Raw genomic sequence first — 20,323 nt, 5'->3', positions numbered from 1 at the left:
TGAAAAGGCACCCCTCACTGCAAATCTCCAAGAAATGATAGAGAATTTTGCTCAAAACTTTTCTGTTTCGCTGCTAGGTGGATTGACAGCCAGGAAAGGGAGCTTTAGTGGGAAGTGAGTGGTAGGTAGGGCCTAACGCCTGCCTTCCATCCATTGTCTTTCTGCCGCCCCAGCAGTTTGTTTCTGAACTATCGTTGCCATTATTTCTATAATAATCTTTTATCACATTTGGTATGTATGAGGCTAGATCCTCTCACCTTTACATAAAATGAACCCCAAATAATCCTATAAAGCAGTGGTTCTCAACCCTCCTAGTGCCGTGACCCTTTAATACAGTTCCTCATGTCATGGCGACCCCCAACCATAAATTATTTCATTGCTTCTTCATCACTGTAATTTTGCTGCTGTTATGTATAGTAATGCAAATATCTGCCATGCAGGATATCTGATATGGGACCACTGTGAAAGGATCTTTCTACCTCCCCCCCATCCCCAAAGGGATTGTGACCCACAGGTTGAGAACCACTGCTGTACAGGGTGACATTTCTAACCTGATACTGTAGTGAAGTAACCAAGACAACCAACTTAATTTCCTCAGAGCTCCCAGCTGCTCCAGAGACCGTAGGATTCCATCTCTGCAATCTAATTCCAGCCTCTGTGTTACATACTGATGTATTATAAATTAGTACTATCACCCCGCATGACGGTAGAGGTTCTTCAGAATGTAGCTCCCTTGGGAGGCAAACTGTTTTCTTCACTCCGCATCTTAATGAGAAACATGACGACTTAACACGGTCTCCATTCACGGATGGGATTCTGCTTTGAAGTTCCAAGGTCTACCGTGCTAGCCTCCATTAATCCGGCTTGATGCTATTCCTACCAAGTGTGTTTCCCGTGTTTTACAGGGGGAGACTGCGCGACCTTGATGAAAAACATGGGTCCTCTCCCAGTTGATATGGCCAGAATGTACTTTGCTGAGACAGTCTTGGCCTTGGAGTATCTGCATAATTATGGAATTGTACACAGGGATTTGAAGCCAGATAAGTATGTGCACTGAGGGGGAAAAAAATGCCTCCCTATGCATAATACTGAACGTTTTCTTTTGTCTGTGAAATGTTTTTAAAGCTATTTGCACACTTCAAAAATTCTCTCTAATACAAAAGTGAGTTGCTTCAATAGTAACTTTATGGTAATTTTTACATATTTCCTGAAAGATTACAATTCTTACAATGAGAACTTATGAGAAATAGGGGGAAATAGCTCTAAAGCTAGAGCAATTGCCTTTTTATCATATACATCTTTGAGCAGTGACATAGAAAGTGTTGTTTTCTGAAGCATTTTGTATTTGGCACCATACTTGGATGGGCTTTACCTTCCTATGGTAATATATGTGATGGGATAGTCTGTTTTACTTACACCTTGTTAGCTTGGAGATCATAGTAGGCTTCCACTTGAGACATGGGTAGAATTGTCCCCAAGCGGCTAGCCATTCATCTTCACGTCACCTGTGGGGATACTTCATGCTTCCTGCACTAATACGAGATGCCAAGTGTGTTGGAAAGCACATGACAAACTAAGACTACAGTGCTCATGAGAAAGCTGGGAGAGCACACGGGAAGGGGAGAACAATTTCATACGAAACTATTGGAATTTTGGCATGATTCCTTCTGGTAGCTTTTTTTTTTTTCTTTCTTTTTTTTTTTTGTCTGTCAGTTTGTTTAAGACAGAGTCTCTCTAGATAGCCCCGACTGTCCTGAAACTTACTCTGGAGACCAGGCTGGCCTCAAACTCACAGAGCTCCACCTGCCTCTGCCTCCTTAGTGATGGAATCAAAGGCATATGCCACCATGGCCTGGCCCGCCTTCTAGTAGCTTCTTAGAAATCCTCTATTACTTTAACTTTCTAATTGATATAATATTTTTTTTTACTTACAATGAAATATTTTAATATATTCAAATGTAAACTTTTTTGCATATAAAATGAATTCTAGATTTGTGCTTAATGAGTTGAAATTCAAATGAGAAGTGGAAGTATGAAAAACTGCATTCTTTTTTCTGTCCAGGTTCTTTTATCTATGTCTTGCTTTAATTGCAAGTGGATTCCTGGTGTATGCCAGAGGATGGATTATCAGATCATTTGTTGTCCGGTTTTTTTTATTCTGAAAATGGACAGAGATGGCTGGAAAGAGATGGCTGAGTGGCTGAGCACTGCTGTTGCAGAGCGCCTGAGTTTGCTTCCCAGCACTCATGTTAGGCTCCTTCTTTCCACCTCCGTCTCCAGCATTGTGGCCTTTCATGGTCTCCACTGGACTCAGTGGGCAACCTCATTCACATGTGCACATGCTAACACCCCCCCCCACACACACACATATTCACATAACTTTCAAAATAAAATAATTCCGAGATCAGGCACAATCCAGGTGGTACAGCTGTAGACTGAAGTAGATATGAAAATAGAAAGAAATCAGAGTTCCATACTTGAGTTTTTAAAAGATAATGTTAGATATGATTGCTCCAACAAAGACAGTAGTAGAGCCTTAGCTCTGGCCCTGACCTCTGACTTACATTCATCTGTCAAATGCAAATAGCTTATATCTTTGCACAATTCCCTCTTCGTTTTGCAATATGGTTGATGTTTTACAAACCAAAGGGGGAAAGAGGGAGGACTGAAACAACAGAATTTGCTTTAAAGTGATTGCTGTGTTATTGCCCTTCTGTCTCCTAGCCTGTTGGTCACCTCCATGGGGCACATAAAGCTGACTGATTTTGGATTGTCTAAGGTGGGGCTCATGAGCATGACTACCAATCTCTATGAAGGTCACATTGAGAAGGATGCCCGAGAGTTCCTGGATAAGCAGGTAAACTCGGGTGCTGTTCTATCCGTGGAGAGACACAAAGCCCACTGCAGCCAGTGAATGCAGAATCCGGCTGTGTAAGGCCACCTCCACGTTACTGCTGCTGTTTGGATGTCTGTATAAGGCCTTGCCTTTAATAAAGTGCAAAAGGCACCCATTTGTCTCCCTGGGCCTCCGTGTACTGTCCGATGATCCCTCTACATTCCTCCCCTAGCATTACGATCTATTAGCAAGATGAACGGTCTAATTGCACACGAGTGAGAGGGTGAGAGAGACAAATGGAAAACTGGTTTTGTGAGGAATTCAGGAGTCTCAATAGAGCACTCTCGGAACCCGTGATGCATTGCACAGTCTCAGCTGCTAGTATCCCAGCTATGGCCCATTTCCTTTTAAGCATGCCTCATTACCATGTGCCCACAATCTGTTCATTGTGAAGTTACCTAAGGTAAACCCATCTCAACTGCCACGCCTCCCTGATATAACCGAGGCGAGAATCAGTTTGGTCATACAAACAATTGAACTACAGATAATAGGGACCGAGTCAACATGCGCTATTCTTTTTCCGCTGTAAAAACAGTCTCTAGTACTGTATAAAGCTAGGCACAGGTTGGGGTTTGCGATTTGAAACTAAGCGTAATGGCTGTGTTAAGTCCTTTTTCGTTGTCGTGTGTGTCCTCGAGGCCTCTGCCCATGTGTTCCTTTGTAGGTGAGCAGGGGTATTTGGGGCAGAATAATCATGCAGTCATCTTGTTCATTTTAAGCTATGTCCAATGATTCTAATACCGCAATTTTATTTTAGGTCTGTGGTACTCCTGAGTATATCGCCCCCGAGGTGATTCTGAGACAGGGCTATGGAAAGCCTGTGGACTGGTGGGCCATGGGCGTCATTCTCTATGAGTTTCTGGTTGGATGTGTGCCTTTCTTTGGGGACACTCCAGAAGAGCTATTTGGACAAGTCATCAGTGGTAAATATCATCTAGAGCTATCTCTGGGCCACTACTGGGAAACAGCTACTTACCATAAATCTGTCGTGTGTCCCTAAAAACGTTCACCTTTGTCAGACGTTGAAGCCAACAAAGCTAAAAGAACTCACTTAATCATAACACGCAACCAATTCGCTCATTCTCAAGGGAGTGATGCGGGCCGAAATTGATCTGAGGGAGTTTTGTTAGCATGGAATTTGGAAATGGGCGGGTGACGTGTCCGGCTTTCATTGCCGACTCCTTTTCCCAAAAGAAAATTGGCGAGGGATTTACAGATGCTTTCATTGTCGGCCGGCCTCCATTTTCTTAATAGGAAAGTTGCACCAGGGAAGAAAAGGTTAATGTGGGTAACATTTACATAAATGGGAAAAAAAATGGCTAATGGCACAATGAAGAAATTAACAAAAATGTAATAAACCCTAAAACAAATGTCTACCAAATAATAAATAATGAGAACGGGAAGGCAGTAAATTGAATCCGCAGATTGTTAATGCTTTCATTGGTAGTGGTGGTATGTAATGTTATTTCTATAGCAGCTGTTCATCTTCCATTTAAAATTCAATAACCTTTAGATCCTAACCTGAGAGCTGACCCTCACTGTTGTCATGCAGCATGCAGCACACCTAAATGATGATTAAGTAGGGGCCATGGCTCCCCTCCTGGCTGATTTTTGTAAATGTCCCCCAATGCATAGATGACAGAAAAGGCTTCTCTACCTGAAAGGTTGTCAGGCCCCACTGATAGCTCCATCAACTACCTCAGGTCCCATCCTGGACAGTGCTTATGCCAGCTGGCAATGGAAATAGGGGGAAATTCATTGTGCTCATGAAGAGCCCTTAATTGCACTATTATTTTCTGACGCTGGCTTTGCAAGCCAGGCATATTTGTAAACTTTACCAAAGTAGGTTTGTTGAATTGCCCGCAGTGTAAAAGCCCTTTATATAATATCTGAGCTGTTTATGGATTTATAACTAGGCTGTTTTCTGACAGACCAAGGCCTGCATGGCAAAGGGAATCAACTGTTTAATTAACACAAGCAGCAAATGCTGGCTTTGTTCTTGATGCCTTACGGCTCTGATGCATATTCATGTTTTATTTTTCCAAATCAGATTTAAACTGCAGCAGAGGAAGCTAGAGGCAGGCGCACACAAAAATAACTCATCTTTTTATTGCATTTCCATACGCACAAGCATGCACACCTATCTCCGGGCAAACTCGTTTAGAGCAAGAACAGACTCTAATATCTCTGACAGGCTTTAAATACTTCCATTACTATGATTTCCTTGGTTTTTTGTTTGTTTGTTTTTTTGGTTTTTTTTTTTTTTCTTCTTCTTCTTCTTCTTTGGTCTTAACATTTTGGACTTTACCTTCGCATCTCGGAATAATTACTTTTTCCAAAGTTATCTTTTATTCCTTGGAGCTAAAGAACTTTGCAGCCATGACCAAACACTCAGTTGAGGCTAGTAAGAACAATCCTACACAATTAGATGGTCCCAGTGGGTAGGCACTTGACACAGAGCTGTTCAGTTCTGTTATATTAAACCAGACGGAGTGACTTGTTAGGAGGCAGTTCTGTCAATGAAAAAGTGAGTGAAAGGTGCTGTTTATTGAAATAGTCTCCTCTTAACCTTGAAGAAAACAGTGTGTTCACGCCCTGTAAAATAATATTGCCCAAACTTGACTGCATAGAACTCAACCTAAGTTAAGATCTTAAAATGGAGTTTTTGGTTCAGTGTTTCCGGGATGGAGCCCAGGATTCTGCATTTCTAACAGTCCTCCTGGGGATGTCCGGGCTGTGTGGAACTAGACTGTCCCCTGAGGATTAAAACTATAGACACCTTTTCTTCATTCCAGATGAAATCAACTGGCCTGAGAAGGATGAGGCCCCTCCTCCAGATGCTCAGGATCTGATTACCTTGCTCCTCAGGCAGAATCCGCTGGAGAGGCTGGGAACAGGTCAGAGAGCATGCGTGCTGCTTTTGCCAATATACAAGAAAAAAAAAATATCCTCTGGAGCAATCTAAGGCTTTTGCTAATGTTTTCTGAGTAGGCAACATCTGTTAGTTGATGTAGAACATAGCTACAACACATTAGAGCAATATTATTTGGCTAGGGTGTGTGTGTGTGTGTGTGTGTGTGTGTGTGTGTGTGTGTGTGTGTGTGTGATTTCAAACATCATGTACACTAGGATGGGTAGTGTTTGTTTTTGTGTTTTGCCAAGTTGAAACTCTTAATTTGCTTCAATAAATGCATCTCCCGGGTATGTGCCAATCTTCTGGCTCGGAAAAACATGTATCGTAAATAATTAGAAATGGGAAATCAGATATGTGGAGCCCTTTTTTGGTTATGTTTTTAACATACATTCCATGAGGATTTAACCCAGCAGGCTTCTACCCACAGCCTTTGAAATAGGTTATCAGTCCTCCAGCTGCTTGCTAGGAATGAGGGCCTGGGGCTGAGCTATGCTGTCCTATCGTGGTGATCAGTACTGTGACCCGAGAAAGGGAATTAAACCGTTGCCTTTGAAGATGAGCGAGATCTCTGTTTGTTTCTTGCTGGTATTTTCTCCCCCTAGTTTTACAGCCAGCAGGTATGCGCTTTCTTTTCTTTCCTGTGTTCTGGATAGACACACATTAGACATCCCCTGGAAGAACAGCAGCTCTGCCTAGGTGGTTTTGTTTCAGTGAGACAAAAATGTCAACTGTAAATGCATATGCTCTAGACAGTAATTAGTAGTTTTATCAGGGAAAAGTGTTGGCTTACTGAGGTCATTTATTCTGAAGTTTCATTCTATTCCATTATAATAGAAAATATCAGTAAAGACTGGAACAGCCGTTTCTATCCCCCATTTTCCCATGACAATTATTTGTTTTGTTTCCAGATGTTTCTAGTATTCTCCACATTGACCCACAGAGTCCTTTGCTACAGTGATCTGTTCTTGTTTACCTGTGGCCTGCTGTAGGCCAGGCTTGCAGTATTTGTTATATAGTAGCAAAAGGAGATGAAGACCATCCTCAGCTACATAGAGCATTCAGGGCCAGCCTGGGCTACATGAGACCCTGTCTCATGAACTAGAGTTCATGATAATACATTGAATCGGATGACAGAAAAACTATGGTCAGCAGGCCAAATCTGTCCAGTTTCCTGTTTTTATCAATTAAGTTTGTTGAAGCAGAAACAGCAATGTCTTTCCAAGAGACTAATAACCTGTGACTTTTCATGCTACAAAACAGAACTGGGCAGTGATGACAAACCATGTAGCCCACGGAGACTAACTACGGACTGTTTAGCCCTTTACACAGAAATTGTAAAGAGCCCATGTTACAGAATCCAGGAAGGCCTAAATCTGGACTCACCGAGAGCCAAGCCACCTGCTGGGGTTCCGCGTTCCTTAGTGTGTTTTTCCATGACTGCGTGTGCCTTCACCTTGGAAAGCCTCTGTAGACCTAGGTTAAGGGCACAAAGTAAAGTCAGATGGCTAGAGTCTAAATCTGCTTGTGTGACCGAGAGTGGATTTTCTTTAATCATCACACCTCAAAGCATCATTATGAGGATTGGGGGGTGAGGGGTCACCCAGGAGCAATTCTTAGAACCAGAATCGGGTGCGGTGCTTCTGTTACCACATTTAATCTTCAGCTTGTTGCACCCCATACCTTCCTTCTCGGTAGGGGCCACGGTGTGGTGATGGCGGTGGTGGCGTGACTACCTCGGAGCCCACTGTACTCTTTGAAATCAGCTTATTTCTTCCCACCCTGTCTGCTTTTCTACTTGTCTGAACTGTCAAACAAACATGTTATTTCTCTCCTTCTGTGACCTGCAGTCAGATAGATCTGCGTTATGGTTCAAGAGATAAGAGTGACTGTCAAAGAAATGGTGTCAAGGCTGTGTAGGGGTCAGATTCTTAAAGGAAAGAGGTTTGACTCAGTTAGGCCAAACGTGAGAAACAGCTGCGTTTCCAGATTGCCCTGCAATAACACACACATCTATTGAGATTCCCCATTCAACTGACCCGGAAAGAGGGCTTCCATGATCTGACTGGGAAAAAAAAAATGCATTTGGATGGGCACACCTCCTCCAAAAGTCCCCTTCTTTACAGTCCCCAGGGTCGAGGTTGGAGGTTAGGGTATCTCCACTTGAGATTCTACCCTCCCGCTTCCCCAAGAATCCTAGGATCTTTGATTAGGCTTAACTTAACAAGACAGGGGAGAGACCGTGGTCAGCAGGCCCCTGTGTATATCACATCACACGCAGCAAGCTATTTCTCTGCGCGTTTTCTCGTTGACTGCTGCTGTCAGTCTGACAGTTGGAAGAGCAAAATTCCCTAGGAGAAACCTGAAAGAGACATTTAAAGGCCCCACTCAAGCTCTTAGGACAGCCAGGAAGCGATTGCCAAACCAACAGGGCTGATGTGATGGGTCCCAGTAGGGCCTGAAGAATGACGTTGCGGATCCTGCAGTCCTCCCTTGCTGTTCCCCATGACAGCATCTTGTGTCGGACGCATATTTAGCACGCAAAATAATGCACCATGAGAATGTGTGAATGCACATTTGCCTGAGAGAGACTGGAGAGGCTGAGAAAAGAAAGGGCTGTAAAGAGCATAATGAATGTTTAAGAAGCTTCCAGGAAGGAGAGGAACTCAAGGAAGTACAGTAGTGCCAAACTAGAGCTCGCAGTGGAGGACCTGGGGCTGTGCTTGCACTGTATATATTGCTGAACTTGGAGAGAACTGAGTGGCACCCTGGCTCGCTGACCTTAGAGCTGTTCAGCTATGACTGCCAACTGTGCATCAGCTGTGAGCTCTCAGGGCTGTATCTCTCTTGCCGTCGTCCTCAGTTTCCTAGTGTGCAAAAAACGGACACATTGAACATCTCAGGATTCTTGTGGGGACTAAATGCAGTGATGCTCATATGGGGATCTAGTCTATGGTACTGGCTGTGCTGCACACCAGGGGACCAGGACAGTTTCTTGCCCTTCAGTTCCCTCTTTCTAGTGATGGAAGCTGCCCACAAACAACCTGTACATCCTTCACCTAGCAACTTACACTTTTAGCCTAGAGAGCATTTCTGCCTCCCCCACCTTTTCTTCATTTCTTCATTTCTCCACAAGTACATGAGAAACAGAGTCTTCTGATTACTTCTTCCAAGTAAGGCACAAGAGGCAATGTTAAGAAATTTGAGCTACATATATCCCATGGCTGTGTTTCACTGGGGGAGACCCTCTTGTCGTTGTCCATGGAAAGGAAACAGAGTTCTCACCAGTGGGCAGAGTTCTAGGTGGGTTGATGGTAGCAGATGAGCGTAGTATAGTCTAGAAGGGCCATGCGAGTCATTGACTTTAGAAAGCTTGCCTCTCTGGGTATAAATAGCCAGAATCTCAGAGCAGTGTCACTGACAAGCTCCCACAAGCAGCAGCTGCATTGGTGGCTATGGAAATGGAGGCATGATTGGGCTAAGCATCCAGAGAAGCCCATCATGGACCACTCATCAGGGCTTGATGCTGAATCTTAACCACGGCGACGGGGTGGAACGGGGAAATGTGCAGTCCCTCTTGGCCTTTTGTGTTTTGCTCCTCCAAATAAAAGGAGCACTAGAAAAAAATGGCCCTGACCACAGTTTAAGAGGACATTCACCGGCAGCCAGAAGAGAAGAAAGGCGCACAATGGGCTGGAATAGGATGTGTTGGGTTGCTGTAGAGTAGCCTTGCAAATTGGCTTGTATACCCAGCCTGGGCATGTAGATCTGTTTCAGAGTCATGCTGAAGAAACAGTGACGCTGAAACAAACTAAAGCACTGGATCCTTGTATAGGGGTGAGACCATAGTGCTGCCTCTGGGTCTGCAGTTTTTTCTTTTTTTGTTTGTTTTTTGTTTATTTGTTTGTTTGTTTTTTTAGACAGACCTAGCTGTATTATTCTTGGCTGGAGGATCCTAGGCCAGCATGCTCTGTTGCTTTTCTTTAGTTTCTCCATCGAAAACTGGAGTTGATAATGCCGATCTGATCTAGATGAAGCATGGTGCCTCAGCACTGAACACAGTACTATCAGGGCATAGATGTCACCTAAGGGGTTCCCACAGGGTGGGAGGTGAGAATCCTCATTCACACTTGCAGAAAAAGGTTTCAGAGGAAGAGAGCATGGAGCACGGTTGGAGTTCACTGAGGAAAGGACACAGTGCCAACTCAAAGGCAGAGCCAGGGTGCAGCCCGTAAGAAAGAGGCACGTGTCCTAACAACAGTTATGTGATTTTCGTGGCTCTGCAAGTTACGCGCTCAAAGGCTGTAATTTATAGCCAGATTGTGAGATTAAGTGAAGCTTTAAAACTATGAGCTGGTTTGCTCATTTTCCTGTAAGAATTGCCTTTCATAAATAGCATTACAAGGTGGCTTATTAGATGCATTATTCAGGATTATGGATGAGAGAAGGGCGCGATAAGGTGCAAATCATAGGGTGCAAGCATTTAAGACACGCATTTTGGCCTTAGGTGTGGTTTGTTAGCTGTTATAATACTTTTTTCTTTTGTGAGCTTTATCTAGCAAAGGAAGTATTTTGTCTTTGCAGTCTTTACAGGAAGTTTGCATTGTGTCAGTCGAATGGAAGTTGTAAGAAACATAAAACAGACACTGAGGGCTGAGGAAATCTTCTCTCATGCCCGCTACATTTCCCCCTGCATTTTCCTTGTCTCTGTATCTACCGCAGCGCTCAGCACAGAACTGGCCCGCAGCTCATAGCTGGGAAGCCACTGGTACTGTAGTTTCTCAGTTTGGGATTGAGCTTGAATCCAAAACAAACAAACAAACAAAAACCTCCACAGAATCTTAGTAAAGACCTCGTCGTTGTGTTTTGTAAAAACCAGTCACTTGTCCCCTCTTGGGATGACTTCTCACTTTGCCCTTTCCCCTCCATTCCAATGTTTTCAGACCACGTGGAACGTGTCTCATGCTAGAGGCATCCCGTGGTCACAGATAGCATCCCTGCCCCAGTCAAGATCCACAGCCCATCATACAGCTTCCTTGCCTTTCCTGTGCTGTCCCTTTTGACACAGGAGACAAGATGAGAAGCATGGGTGACAGTGCCAGAGAAGTATCTACATCCCCCACTAAAAGAAAGCTCCACAGAGAGGCAGATCAGACCTCCATGTCGGTCTTCTGAGAAATCTAATACCCTGGTGCTGTTTTCAGGCTCATGTTTTTGCTACCTATAGTGTGTGTCTGGGCTAGGGTGGGGGCCTGGGCCTGTTTATATCACATAGCCTTCTCCCTTTCAGTGGAAAGTTTTAAATACATTTTTGATGAATGGGCCTTGACCCAAAGCCTGTCTAAAATCATCAAAAAAATAAAAACCTCTCACCAAACTGTGCTTCTACAATTTTCTGGCAGAAGCCTCAACTCTAGCATTGTGACTGATTTCTGTTAGACAAATTATAAATCTGTCTAGCCAGTTTGTCCATCCTTTATTTAAGGATCTAATCCACAGCATCTAATTCCTACCTCTGTTAATGAGCAATCCGATAAAAAAGTGAACAGTAACCATTATACACTATTTTTGAAACTTTCATCATTATTAACCTTCCGTCCAGAAGAAATCTTGCTGTAAGCACGTTTTGCACCTTGTTAGGATTTTCTAGATTTGTAATGAGCGAGTCTGCTTTGGGCCAACATGTCCCCAGGTTCGGTATAATGTGATTTTAAGTGGCCATGTCGTTAACCTTTGAAAAATGGAAGAAGTTGTAGAAAAATTAACAGAGAAAAGCTGTGTGCTGCAGCAACTGCTGTTGGCAAAATCAGATTTCCTGCTGATAAATTATAGGAGGTCTTTTTTTTTCCCCCCAAGCTTTGGTTGTAGAAGGGAAGGGTGGGTTCTATGATTTCTTTCCCTGCTAATAAATATCTTAAGTTGTTTGTAAGAGCTGGCGCTGACTTCCTCACAGGTTTCTCAGGGCATGCCTCAGCTTCTTCTGCCCCTTCTCTCTCCTTCCAGGTGGCGCCTATGAAGTGAAACAGCATGGGTTCTTCCGCTCTTTAGACTGGAACAGTTTGCTCAGACAGAAGGCAGAATTCATTCCCCAACTGGAGTCGGAGGACGACACGAGCTATTTTGATAGTATGTGCATTATCTGACATCCTTTGGCCTTTTGCTGGGTTTGAAAAGCCATCTCTTCCCCAGCTTTGAGCTTTCCAATCTCATACCTACAAAAACCCCGGCAGGCCCAGGGTCGCTTTGCTCCAGGCACTCCTGGTCCAGTTGTCTCTGTTTAAAAAACTGAAACTCTCTTGAGTGACCCAGTGTATTCCCACACGTTCCTCCGCAGCTCGGTCAGAGAAGTACCATCACATGGAAACGGAGGAGGAAGACGACACGAACGATGAGGACTTCACCGTGGAGATAAGACAGTTTTCTTCCTGTTCACACAGGTTTTCAAAAGTAAGTTAAGTGGGCCATGAACATGGAGAATCTGGGGAGGGGGCAGGGGGAGAGGATCTCCAGCGCCTGGTACCCAGCTCAGCTAGACTAGACTGTAAAAGCGCTTGCCCTTTGTAGGGTTTGAGGTCTCCAGCACTTAAAACTCTTGGTCAGGTAGGAAAATGGTCTCATTTTTCTCGATAAGTAGTGTGTTCTTACCCGATAGACATATCTGTGTGTCTCTACAAGTTAAGGTCTGACTCTAGGAGTTTGGGAAGTTGTTGTTTTTGTTGTTTTGAGGCAAAGGCTCCAACTCTTTGTCGTCTTTTTGTGATAGTTGTCATCTGGTGAACTTGCTTACCTGCCCTGAGGTCTAGCTAAAAGCTAGGCCACGGAGGCCTCACTCCACTTCTTTTGTCACACAAGGACACTGCGTGTGGTGATCTCCCTTAGTGTGACACAGAGTACAACGCAGGGACAACACTCAGCTCTTGGCATGGGCCGCAGTACTTGGGGGCAGTTGACTGTGGGATGAGAAAGTATTTTGGTCAGTAGTAGAGATTATAAGGTATATAGAAAAGGCCATAGGAAGACCATTCTAGAAACAGTTAAAGATAATGAAATTGATTCTTGAGAAAGATGCCTTTCTATGAACTCAGGTAAGAGTTAAAAATCCATGATGGCTTTTGGTAGGGTAGGAATATAGGAGTAATAGAGATAAACCCAGAGGGCACCCTACCTCCTTTCCGCTGTTTTAGGTTGCTACATATCTGTGGTTGCCATGGCATTTTGCACAATCGTTATTTAGGAATTCTATAGCAGTTTGTGATTTTTAAAGTGCTCTGTCTGTACATTTTCCTGAGTGATTCCCCAGAATGCATCTGCAAATCAGCCAGTGCTACCCCTCCCTCCATCTTTCTATAGGACCACATAGGGGACACATTGTGGCAAGTGTATCCTGAAGCAAGTTGAACTAACATCTGATGGGCACTCGGAGCATAACCCATCCTCTGCCTGCTCACAATCCACCTTAAACAGTTTGCTTCTTTACTTTGGAAGACATTTTGTTTTTTTCCCACCTCCTATTCTTTAACCTAGTCCTTTTCTAGACTCTATAGGTAGCAGTAGGCCCAACGCCCATCTCCAAGAGAACAAGAAATAGCGGGAGGGTAACAGTGGGGTGTTCTCACTGTACAGGGCTCTCCATATTCCTATTTTTACCTCCTGTGTTTCCTGTGAGGCTGTGGCAATTCAGAAATGGGCTAAAAGAGACTTGGTTGCCCAAGCTTTAGTCTCCTGCACCAGCAGGCTGCCTGACCAATTAGTAAGCCATACACACTGGATAAGCTCCTGCCTCCACAGATCCCACCCCATCCTACTGAAACAGCTCATCACATATTCTTCTATTTACACTCAATTTCAATTCGTTTTTCTCCTTTGTACTCTTGACTGGTGACCATTAAACATTTTTTTCCCTCCGTGTTATTTTCTCTTTTTGCTTACGTTTTTAGCATGAAGCCAGTCTGAAATGTGCACTTATCCTGAAACTCACACACACACACACACACACACACACACACACACACACACACACACACACACAAACCACACCCCCACCCCCAGTGCATCAATGATTGCTCTTTGCAGAGATAGAGCTCATGAGCTGTGCTGCAGTGGAGTGTCAGTCAGCTTCCCATTTGAAAATAACATGTCTCCTTACCTTGATCCTTTCCTCTTGTGGCATGCACACAGCCATGGCCCCAGTTCACACTTGAATTGTGTAGTCAGGGTTTTGTTGTTTTCCCTAAGACTTGGACTTTCTCTGACAAGTTTGTTGTTGTTGTTTGCGGTTTTTTTTTTTTTTTTTTTTTCCTTTTTTTTTTTTTTTTTTTTTTTTGACACAGGGTTTCTCTGTGTAGCCCTGGCTGTCCTGGACTCACTTTGTAGACCAGGCTAGCCTAGAAATCACAAAGACCTCCCTCTTTTTTTTGAGGTAGTTCTTAAGCAATACTTATTTGCCTCCCAGGTTTTCAGCAGTATAGACCGAATAACCCAGAATTCGGGAGAGGACAAAGACGACTCGGAGGACAAGACCAAAAGCACAACTTTGCCATCCACGGAGACCCTCAGCTGGAGTTCAGAATACTCTGAAGTGTACGTGAGAAGCCTCCCAAGGGCCCTCATAGGCAGTGGCTGCTAATGCACCTCCAGAGTCCCCACTGCGGTGGAGCTCAGGCCTCCCTGAGATCGTGTATGCCTCCTGTGTCCCCTGCTTGTGCTGACACCGGGGGTCCCAGACATGCTTGGTTAGGGTTAGCCAGGTTCCTTTGGTGGTTCCCTGGGTGTGTGAGTGTGACTTGTTCTTGTTTTAAATTAAGGCAACAGTTATCGACATCCAACTCTTCAGATACGGAAAGCAACCGAGGCCGACTCAGCTCTGGCCTGCTCCCCAAGCTGGCCATCTCAGCAGAGGGAGAACAGGAGGAGGCTGTCCCTTGCTCTGGAGACCCCAGAGAGGAGCCAGAAAAACCAGCCCTTCCTCCTGAGGAGTGTACTCAGGAGGAGCCCGAGGTCACCACCCCAGCCAGCACCATCAGCAGTTCCACACTGTCAGGTAAGTGGTGGCTATGCCTGCTCTGCTAGGGCACCATACTGCCAAGCGCTCCAAGTCCCAGGCCATACCCACGCAACCAGACCATCAGAATGGGTATTCTCACCCCTGCTAGACTTCTTCCATGGAGGCACTTCTTTAGGGACAAGTTCCTAAGAACCCAGGCCAGCTGTCTCCGCTGCATCCTCAATGCCAGGCTATACCAGCAGACTGACCTGGCTTCAGTTGGACCTTGGGGCACTTATACCGCCACCTTCAGTGGGGTCCTCGGGTGGCAGACAGAACTTGCCAAAGGAGTGTGTTCTTGTTTGCTGATGCAAAGACACAGCATCAGCAAAGACGACACAGTAGAACTGCATCCAACTCAGGATGAGAGACAATGTCACACAGACCAACCGTCACAGGTATCCTTGAAAAATGATTACAGTCATCTATAAGATGATGCGTGAAGCTAGCTTCCCCTCCAGCCCTGAGCTGCATGGTAGCATCTTTGAAGGAACTGGCTCCTGTTATTGGGTCATGTGTACCGGACACACATTATTGACCCTAGTCCCTTCCGACTAACCTTACACTGAAGGTAGTGAGGGAGGCACTCACGCTGCTGGGGTTCACAGGACACCTCTGAGGGGAGTGAGAAATCCTACCACACCTCCCCTGGTGTCTGACTACATCTAAAATAACTTCTCTACACAGAGTTATCACTTCCCGGTATGTGGCAGGTGGAGTCACACATTCCTGAAGCTTCTCTCCCTGCTGGCGTCAGGTCTTGCACCCGGGCTTCACTTCCCATCGGCAGGAGCAGACACATTTTAAAGTCCTTAAAAGCTCATCGCCACTTTCTGACCCTTAATGGTAGAGTGCAGGTTTATGCTTTTTGTTTTTAAAGGGAAAAAAATGGCTGGCTAACAGTTGCTGTAGTGAATATTTTCATCATGCTATATTTAATATGCTATACTGGTAACAAATGATTCCAAGAGTGTCTATCAACATTTTTAAAGGTTTATTTGGCTTCTTTAAATATATATATAATCTTTCAGGCTAGATTTCTGCCTCCCTAAAATGTATGGATGTGTGGAGCTTCATACATGCTTATAGTTGACCTGGGAAAATAATACTGACTTTTTTTCCTCTCTCTCTCTCTCTTACACCTCACTTCTGTTTCTATGCTGGGTAACCTCACTTATTCTAACTATGAAGCTAAGATAATAGCACTGAAAAAAAAAAAAAAAGTACAGGGATATCTGACTACTCTAGAATTCCTGGCCATGGTTATTTTAATATTCATATTAAGTGTAGGGGTCTCAGATTTTATATTCCTAGTTATAGGGGTCTCTGTCTGGCTCTCGGTTGCCTTACCCTGAATATAAAGCATATTCACCTTCATTTAAAAGCTCTTGTTTACTGTTTCTCGGTATCCTGAAGCTACTATCAGAAAGGTAGGAGGTGAAAGGGTGTGGGGAGGAATAATGTCTAAGTACTTGATTGATTACTTTCATAATTAAAAATATCTGCTGAGGTCCTGCCATGCGATTTGATTAATAGAGTCAACCCACCTTTTCTCACTCTGTCTCCCCCATACACATACTAAAAATAATCAAAGACCTTGGGGGCTGCACAGAATAGAGAGCTGAGTTGCCTACAGCTGAGAGTAATTAAGGAACCTGAGAAGCGTGGCTGTAGTAAAATTAAATTTGTTGAATTTTATATTGCTCCACCGTCAAAAAGAAGGAACCCTTGACATTTAGAGAACATTAAGGTGACATTACCTGCCATTGGCAGAAAGAGGCACTTGCTTATCGGTGCTGTAAAACGAGGTAGGGGGAGAGGAAGCAGGAGAGATGAGAGAAGAAAATATTGTGCATCCATCCTGGCATTTGGGAAAGCACAAGTTCCCTGTCTCTTTCCCTTTTCTCCTTGGCTACATTGTACTTGACTCCTTGAGAAGTTAAAAGTTGTGAGAGCTGAGCTGCGACGCACAAATGCTCCCAACAAATTATTCACTGTAAAAAGACTCAGCTTTTTGTTTGCACTTTTTCCTTCTCACTTCTCCCACCTGAACTCACTCGGAAAGGAAGTGAGTCATCTGAAGCTAAAACTCAGTTTAGAGAGGAGGAATTCCTGGCTAGCGATGAAACAGTTCTGATCACGTCCTTCAAGCAACTTGTTTCTCCGAGGGGACAGAATAGATGCACTAGTGGAAGAAAATGTGTTTCCAAAAGCTGCCGATACCTGCCTTAAGATGTCCTTATCCGTTGGTGCAGCGGGGGTTATGGTGGAAGCCCAGGAATATTTCCTGTTTGCACAGCACAGTAGGGGGCTACAAAGTACACTGCATCCACACCTTTCCCCTCAGACTGACCCAAAAGGTGCGCCCTTCCGCAAACCAGCGTCAGCCAAAAGCTGTGCGATGGAGAGGCATGTATGTCACAATATGTTCACGTAGGCCAGCTCTTTCCCAGGCACAGAATGTGGTGCAGTCAGCACGTTAGGATGAGCCGGCTACTGATTCAGATCGTTCACAATGGTGTTACGTACCATACATGCTCTGTAGCTCTATGACAGTAACACTAATACATTTGCAAACAGGACGCTTAGAATATAGAATCATAGAGTTTTATATTGTATCTCAAAAGCATGGGATTTGGGATATTTATGAGATCTGGGCAGAAGAAAAAAATAGTGTTATTGATGATTTTAAAACAAGAAGACTTTTAGCTTGGTGAGTAGAGAGGACTTAGTAACGTGAGTCACCGCTCAGTTTGTTTCCGAGGGATGCAGCATGTGTCTCTACCTGAGAATTCCCTCTCTCTCTCTCTCTCTCTCTCTCTCTCTCTCTCTCTCTCTCTCTCTCTCTCTCTCTCTCTCTCTCTCTCTGTGAGTCTCCACCATCACCACCCTCCTACGTATTTCTATTCTCGGGGGGGAAAAAGTCCTAATGTTGTAGCGTAAAAATAACTCTTCTGTACATCAGGGGTCAATAAACTGACAAAGAGAGGTGTGTCTTAGAGAGAGTGGAGGATGACGTCATGAAGGACCATCACCCAACACAGTCTAGGTTGGAAACTGGGAAGATGGAGTTTGCTACTAAGTAACCAGCTGAACAGTATCTTGTGTCTTTTGCTTTGAAACTTAGGAAGGGCTTGGAGAGAAAGCAGGCAAGGAAGGAATCATAGTCATTTTGATTCTGTGAGTTACGTACCTGGGCCCAGGGTGTCTTAGGAAGCTGGGAAGAGGTGACACGGACATGGCCTACAGAGTGGTTAAATTGTGTCCCCATATCAAAACGATTGGCAACATTCATGATAGTCGCTAGTATCAATATGAGGGGAGATTATTGGGTTTATAACATGGGCTCCTTGAAGGCTCTTGGGAGAGACTCAAAATACAGAGAATGGAACGTTATTCTCCCAGTTAAACGAAATAATTAAGAACTTAACCTAACTGCACAGGAAAACGAAGCCCACACAGATAGCTCCTCCCTCTCTTCCTCCTCCGCAGCATCTCTCTCGAGCCAGGTGTTTTTCATATTCAGCTTGGCACACTTGGACCGAGGAGGCACGTGGACGTATCTCCCAAAAGTTGCCCATCTTTTTCTCTCTCTTCCCATCTCCGCTTCTCCTGTCTCTCCTAACTTTTCCTGAATGTGTTTCTTCCTTCTATTTTTGTACAGTTGGCAGTTTTTCAGAGCACTTGGATCAGATAAATGGGCGAAGCGAGTGTGTGGACAGTACAGATAATTCCTCCAAGCCGTCCAGTGAACCCACTTCTCACATGGCTCGGCAGCGATTAGAGAGCACAGAGAGAAAGAAAATTTCGGGCAAAGTCACAAAGTCCCTCTCAGCCAGTGCTCTGTCCCTCATGATCCCAGGAGGTAGAGACACACCAACTCAACTCGCATGGAATTGTGGGATGTGTGCACGTGCTTCTTCCACCCTGTCCCACCCCTCCAATCCGGAACGCTGATTGAAATGCAAAATTGCATGAGACAATCACTGGTGCCCTCATCCCCGGACAGCTCTCAAGAGCTCCGCCTACAAACTTGTGGATTTCCCCTGCAGGAGCCCTGGGGCCCCCAGTGAGCATGCGCATATGTGTCAGGAGCTGGGGGGGGGCGGGCAGAGAGCATGCGCATATCTGTCTCAGCCCACATTCTGTATGTGGGAAGGAGACATCTCTGTCTTCTTCCCATGAAGCTGGATTTCATTTGTTTTCTTAAGGCCTTTTCTCTCCGGGAGCTAACTAATGAATTTCCCTCCCTGGGATAATTCTTCTGGAGACCACGTACTGTGTGCGCGCTTTGCAGAGCTGTTTACAGCCCCTGTGTTGGAAAGCTAGGCATGCGTTGCCTCGCCTAATTAATGAGGAAACACACCAAATGTAAGCTCTGCATTTCTGGAGATGGCAGAGACTGTCTTCACAGGAGGCACTGAAATAAGATGTTTTCCCAGTCTTGTGGGCTGAGCTGTGCTTGCTCTCTGCTAATCTCTGTCCCTGTTTTGGAAAATCAGACTTAATCGTGGTTTTGTTGCATTGCTGGGTTTTCCTACGGCTTTAGTTTGCATCTACTGATCAGTAGGTCTGTAGTGATTCCCCTGGCAGATAAGAAATATACACACTGGTGGTCGCGGCATCGCTCAGTGAGAGACAGTAGAACTGGAAATTGACTTCTTTTATACGTGACATGAATTGAGAAGAATATAAACTATGTAGCATATCAAAGAGATCAGTTATTTTTTTTTAGACTTAATTTGTTGAGGAAACCCTGACAAGGCATAATGCAGACTCCTTTGCTAGGAAGCATTCCACTGAGCCCCATAAAGCAGACCCCTAGCTCTCTTTTCTATATGGCCATGTGTCCTTCACAGGTGGCCAGAGTGCCCATGGGCAACAGGGAAGAGCAGTTTAGTGTGATCTAGTCCATCAGCGCACTCAGATAAAGTCACCATACTTTGGAAAAAGAGGGAACTTAACACCATTTACTGAAGAGAAGGAGACCACCAAGGGGGGGGGGAATCTCAGCCTTCCCACAGTGTGAGGCTCGAGTGTCTGACCTGTCCTCCACTCACATGGCTCGAAGGCTCCCATCCACCAGTGACCTCCTCGTACCTGGCCTTTGGATGAGACAGAAAAGTGCCGGTAAAGAGAATCAATGTGGCACGTGGAACCAGAGTGAGAGAACACTCGGAGTAATACACTTAGCTTTGCTCTTATCTGGACAGCACAGGACCTAGAACACATGTAGTGTGGGCGCTTTCAGTTTACTGTTGACCACGCAGGGTCTTGTCAGGTCCTTGTGAGTCTCCAGTAGCACGGGGCACCTTGTTGCAACCAAGTTCACATTCAAACCTCAGCATGTTCTGTAGATGATTGTGTCTTCTCAGAACACACACACACACACACACACACACACACACACACACACATACAGAGTTTCATGACTAGTTAAGATCCACATACATTCATATAGAGTGAGCTTGCA

The 20,323-nt window shown here is 44.7% G+C and overlaps 1 protein-coding gene across 4 annotated transcripts in view; it reads left to right on the top strand.

The window, feature by feature from the left end:
• Mast4 (microtubule associated serine/threonine kinase family member 4) overlaps window positions 1–20,323 on the top strand; it is a 612,814-nt gene that overhangs the window by 572,926 nt on the left and 19,565 nt on the right. For 2 of the 4 annotated variants that reach the window (XM_051172306.1, XM_051172308.1), the window contains 9 exons: window positions 906–1,044; window positions 2,725–2,857; window positions 3,654–3,819; window positions 5,692–5,793; window positions 11,811–11,933; window positions 12,142–12,254; window positions 14,260–14,387; window positions 14,612–14,847; window positions 18,515–18,715. In XM_051172306.1, coding sequence (XP_051028263.1) covers window positions 906–1,044; window positions 2,725–2,857; window positions 3,654–3,819; window positions 5,692–5,793; window positions 11,811–11,933; window positions 12,142–12,254; window positions 14,260–14,387; window positions 14,612–14,847; window positions 18,515–18,715 — 1,341 coding nt within the window. The remainder of the gene's footprint in view (window positions 1–905; window positions 1,045–2,724; window positions 2,858–3,653; window positions 3,820–5,691; window positions 5,794–11,810; window positions 11,934–12,141; window positions 12,255–14,259; window positions 14,388–14,611; window positions 14,848–18,514; window positions 18,716–20,323) is intronic. The other 2 variants (XM_051172307.1, XM_051172309.1) reach the window with 1 other exon arrangement.

This window comes from Acomys russatus, chromosome 30 (genome assembly GCF_903995435.1).
Source record: "Acomys russatus chromosome 30, mAcoRus1.1, whole genome shotgun sequence".
Taxonomy (NCBI): Eukaryota; Metazoa; Chordata; class Mammalia; order Rodentia; family Muridae; genus Acomys; species Acomys russatus.
Note: the sequence above shows the minus strand (reverse complement) of the source record. Positions and strands in the feature narration are given on the sequence as shown.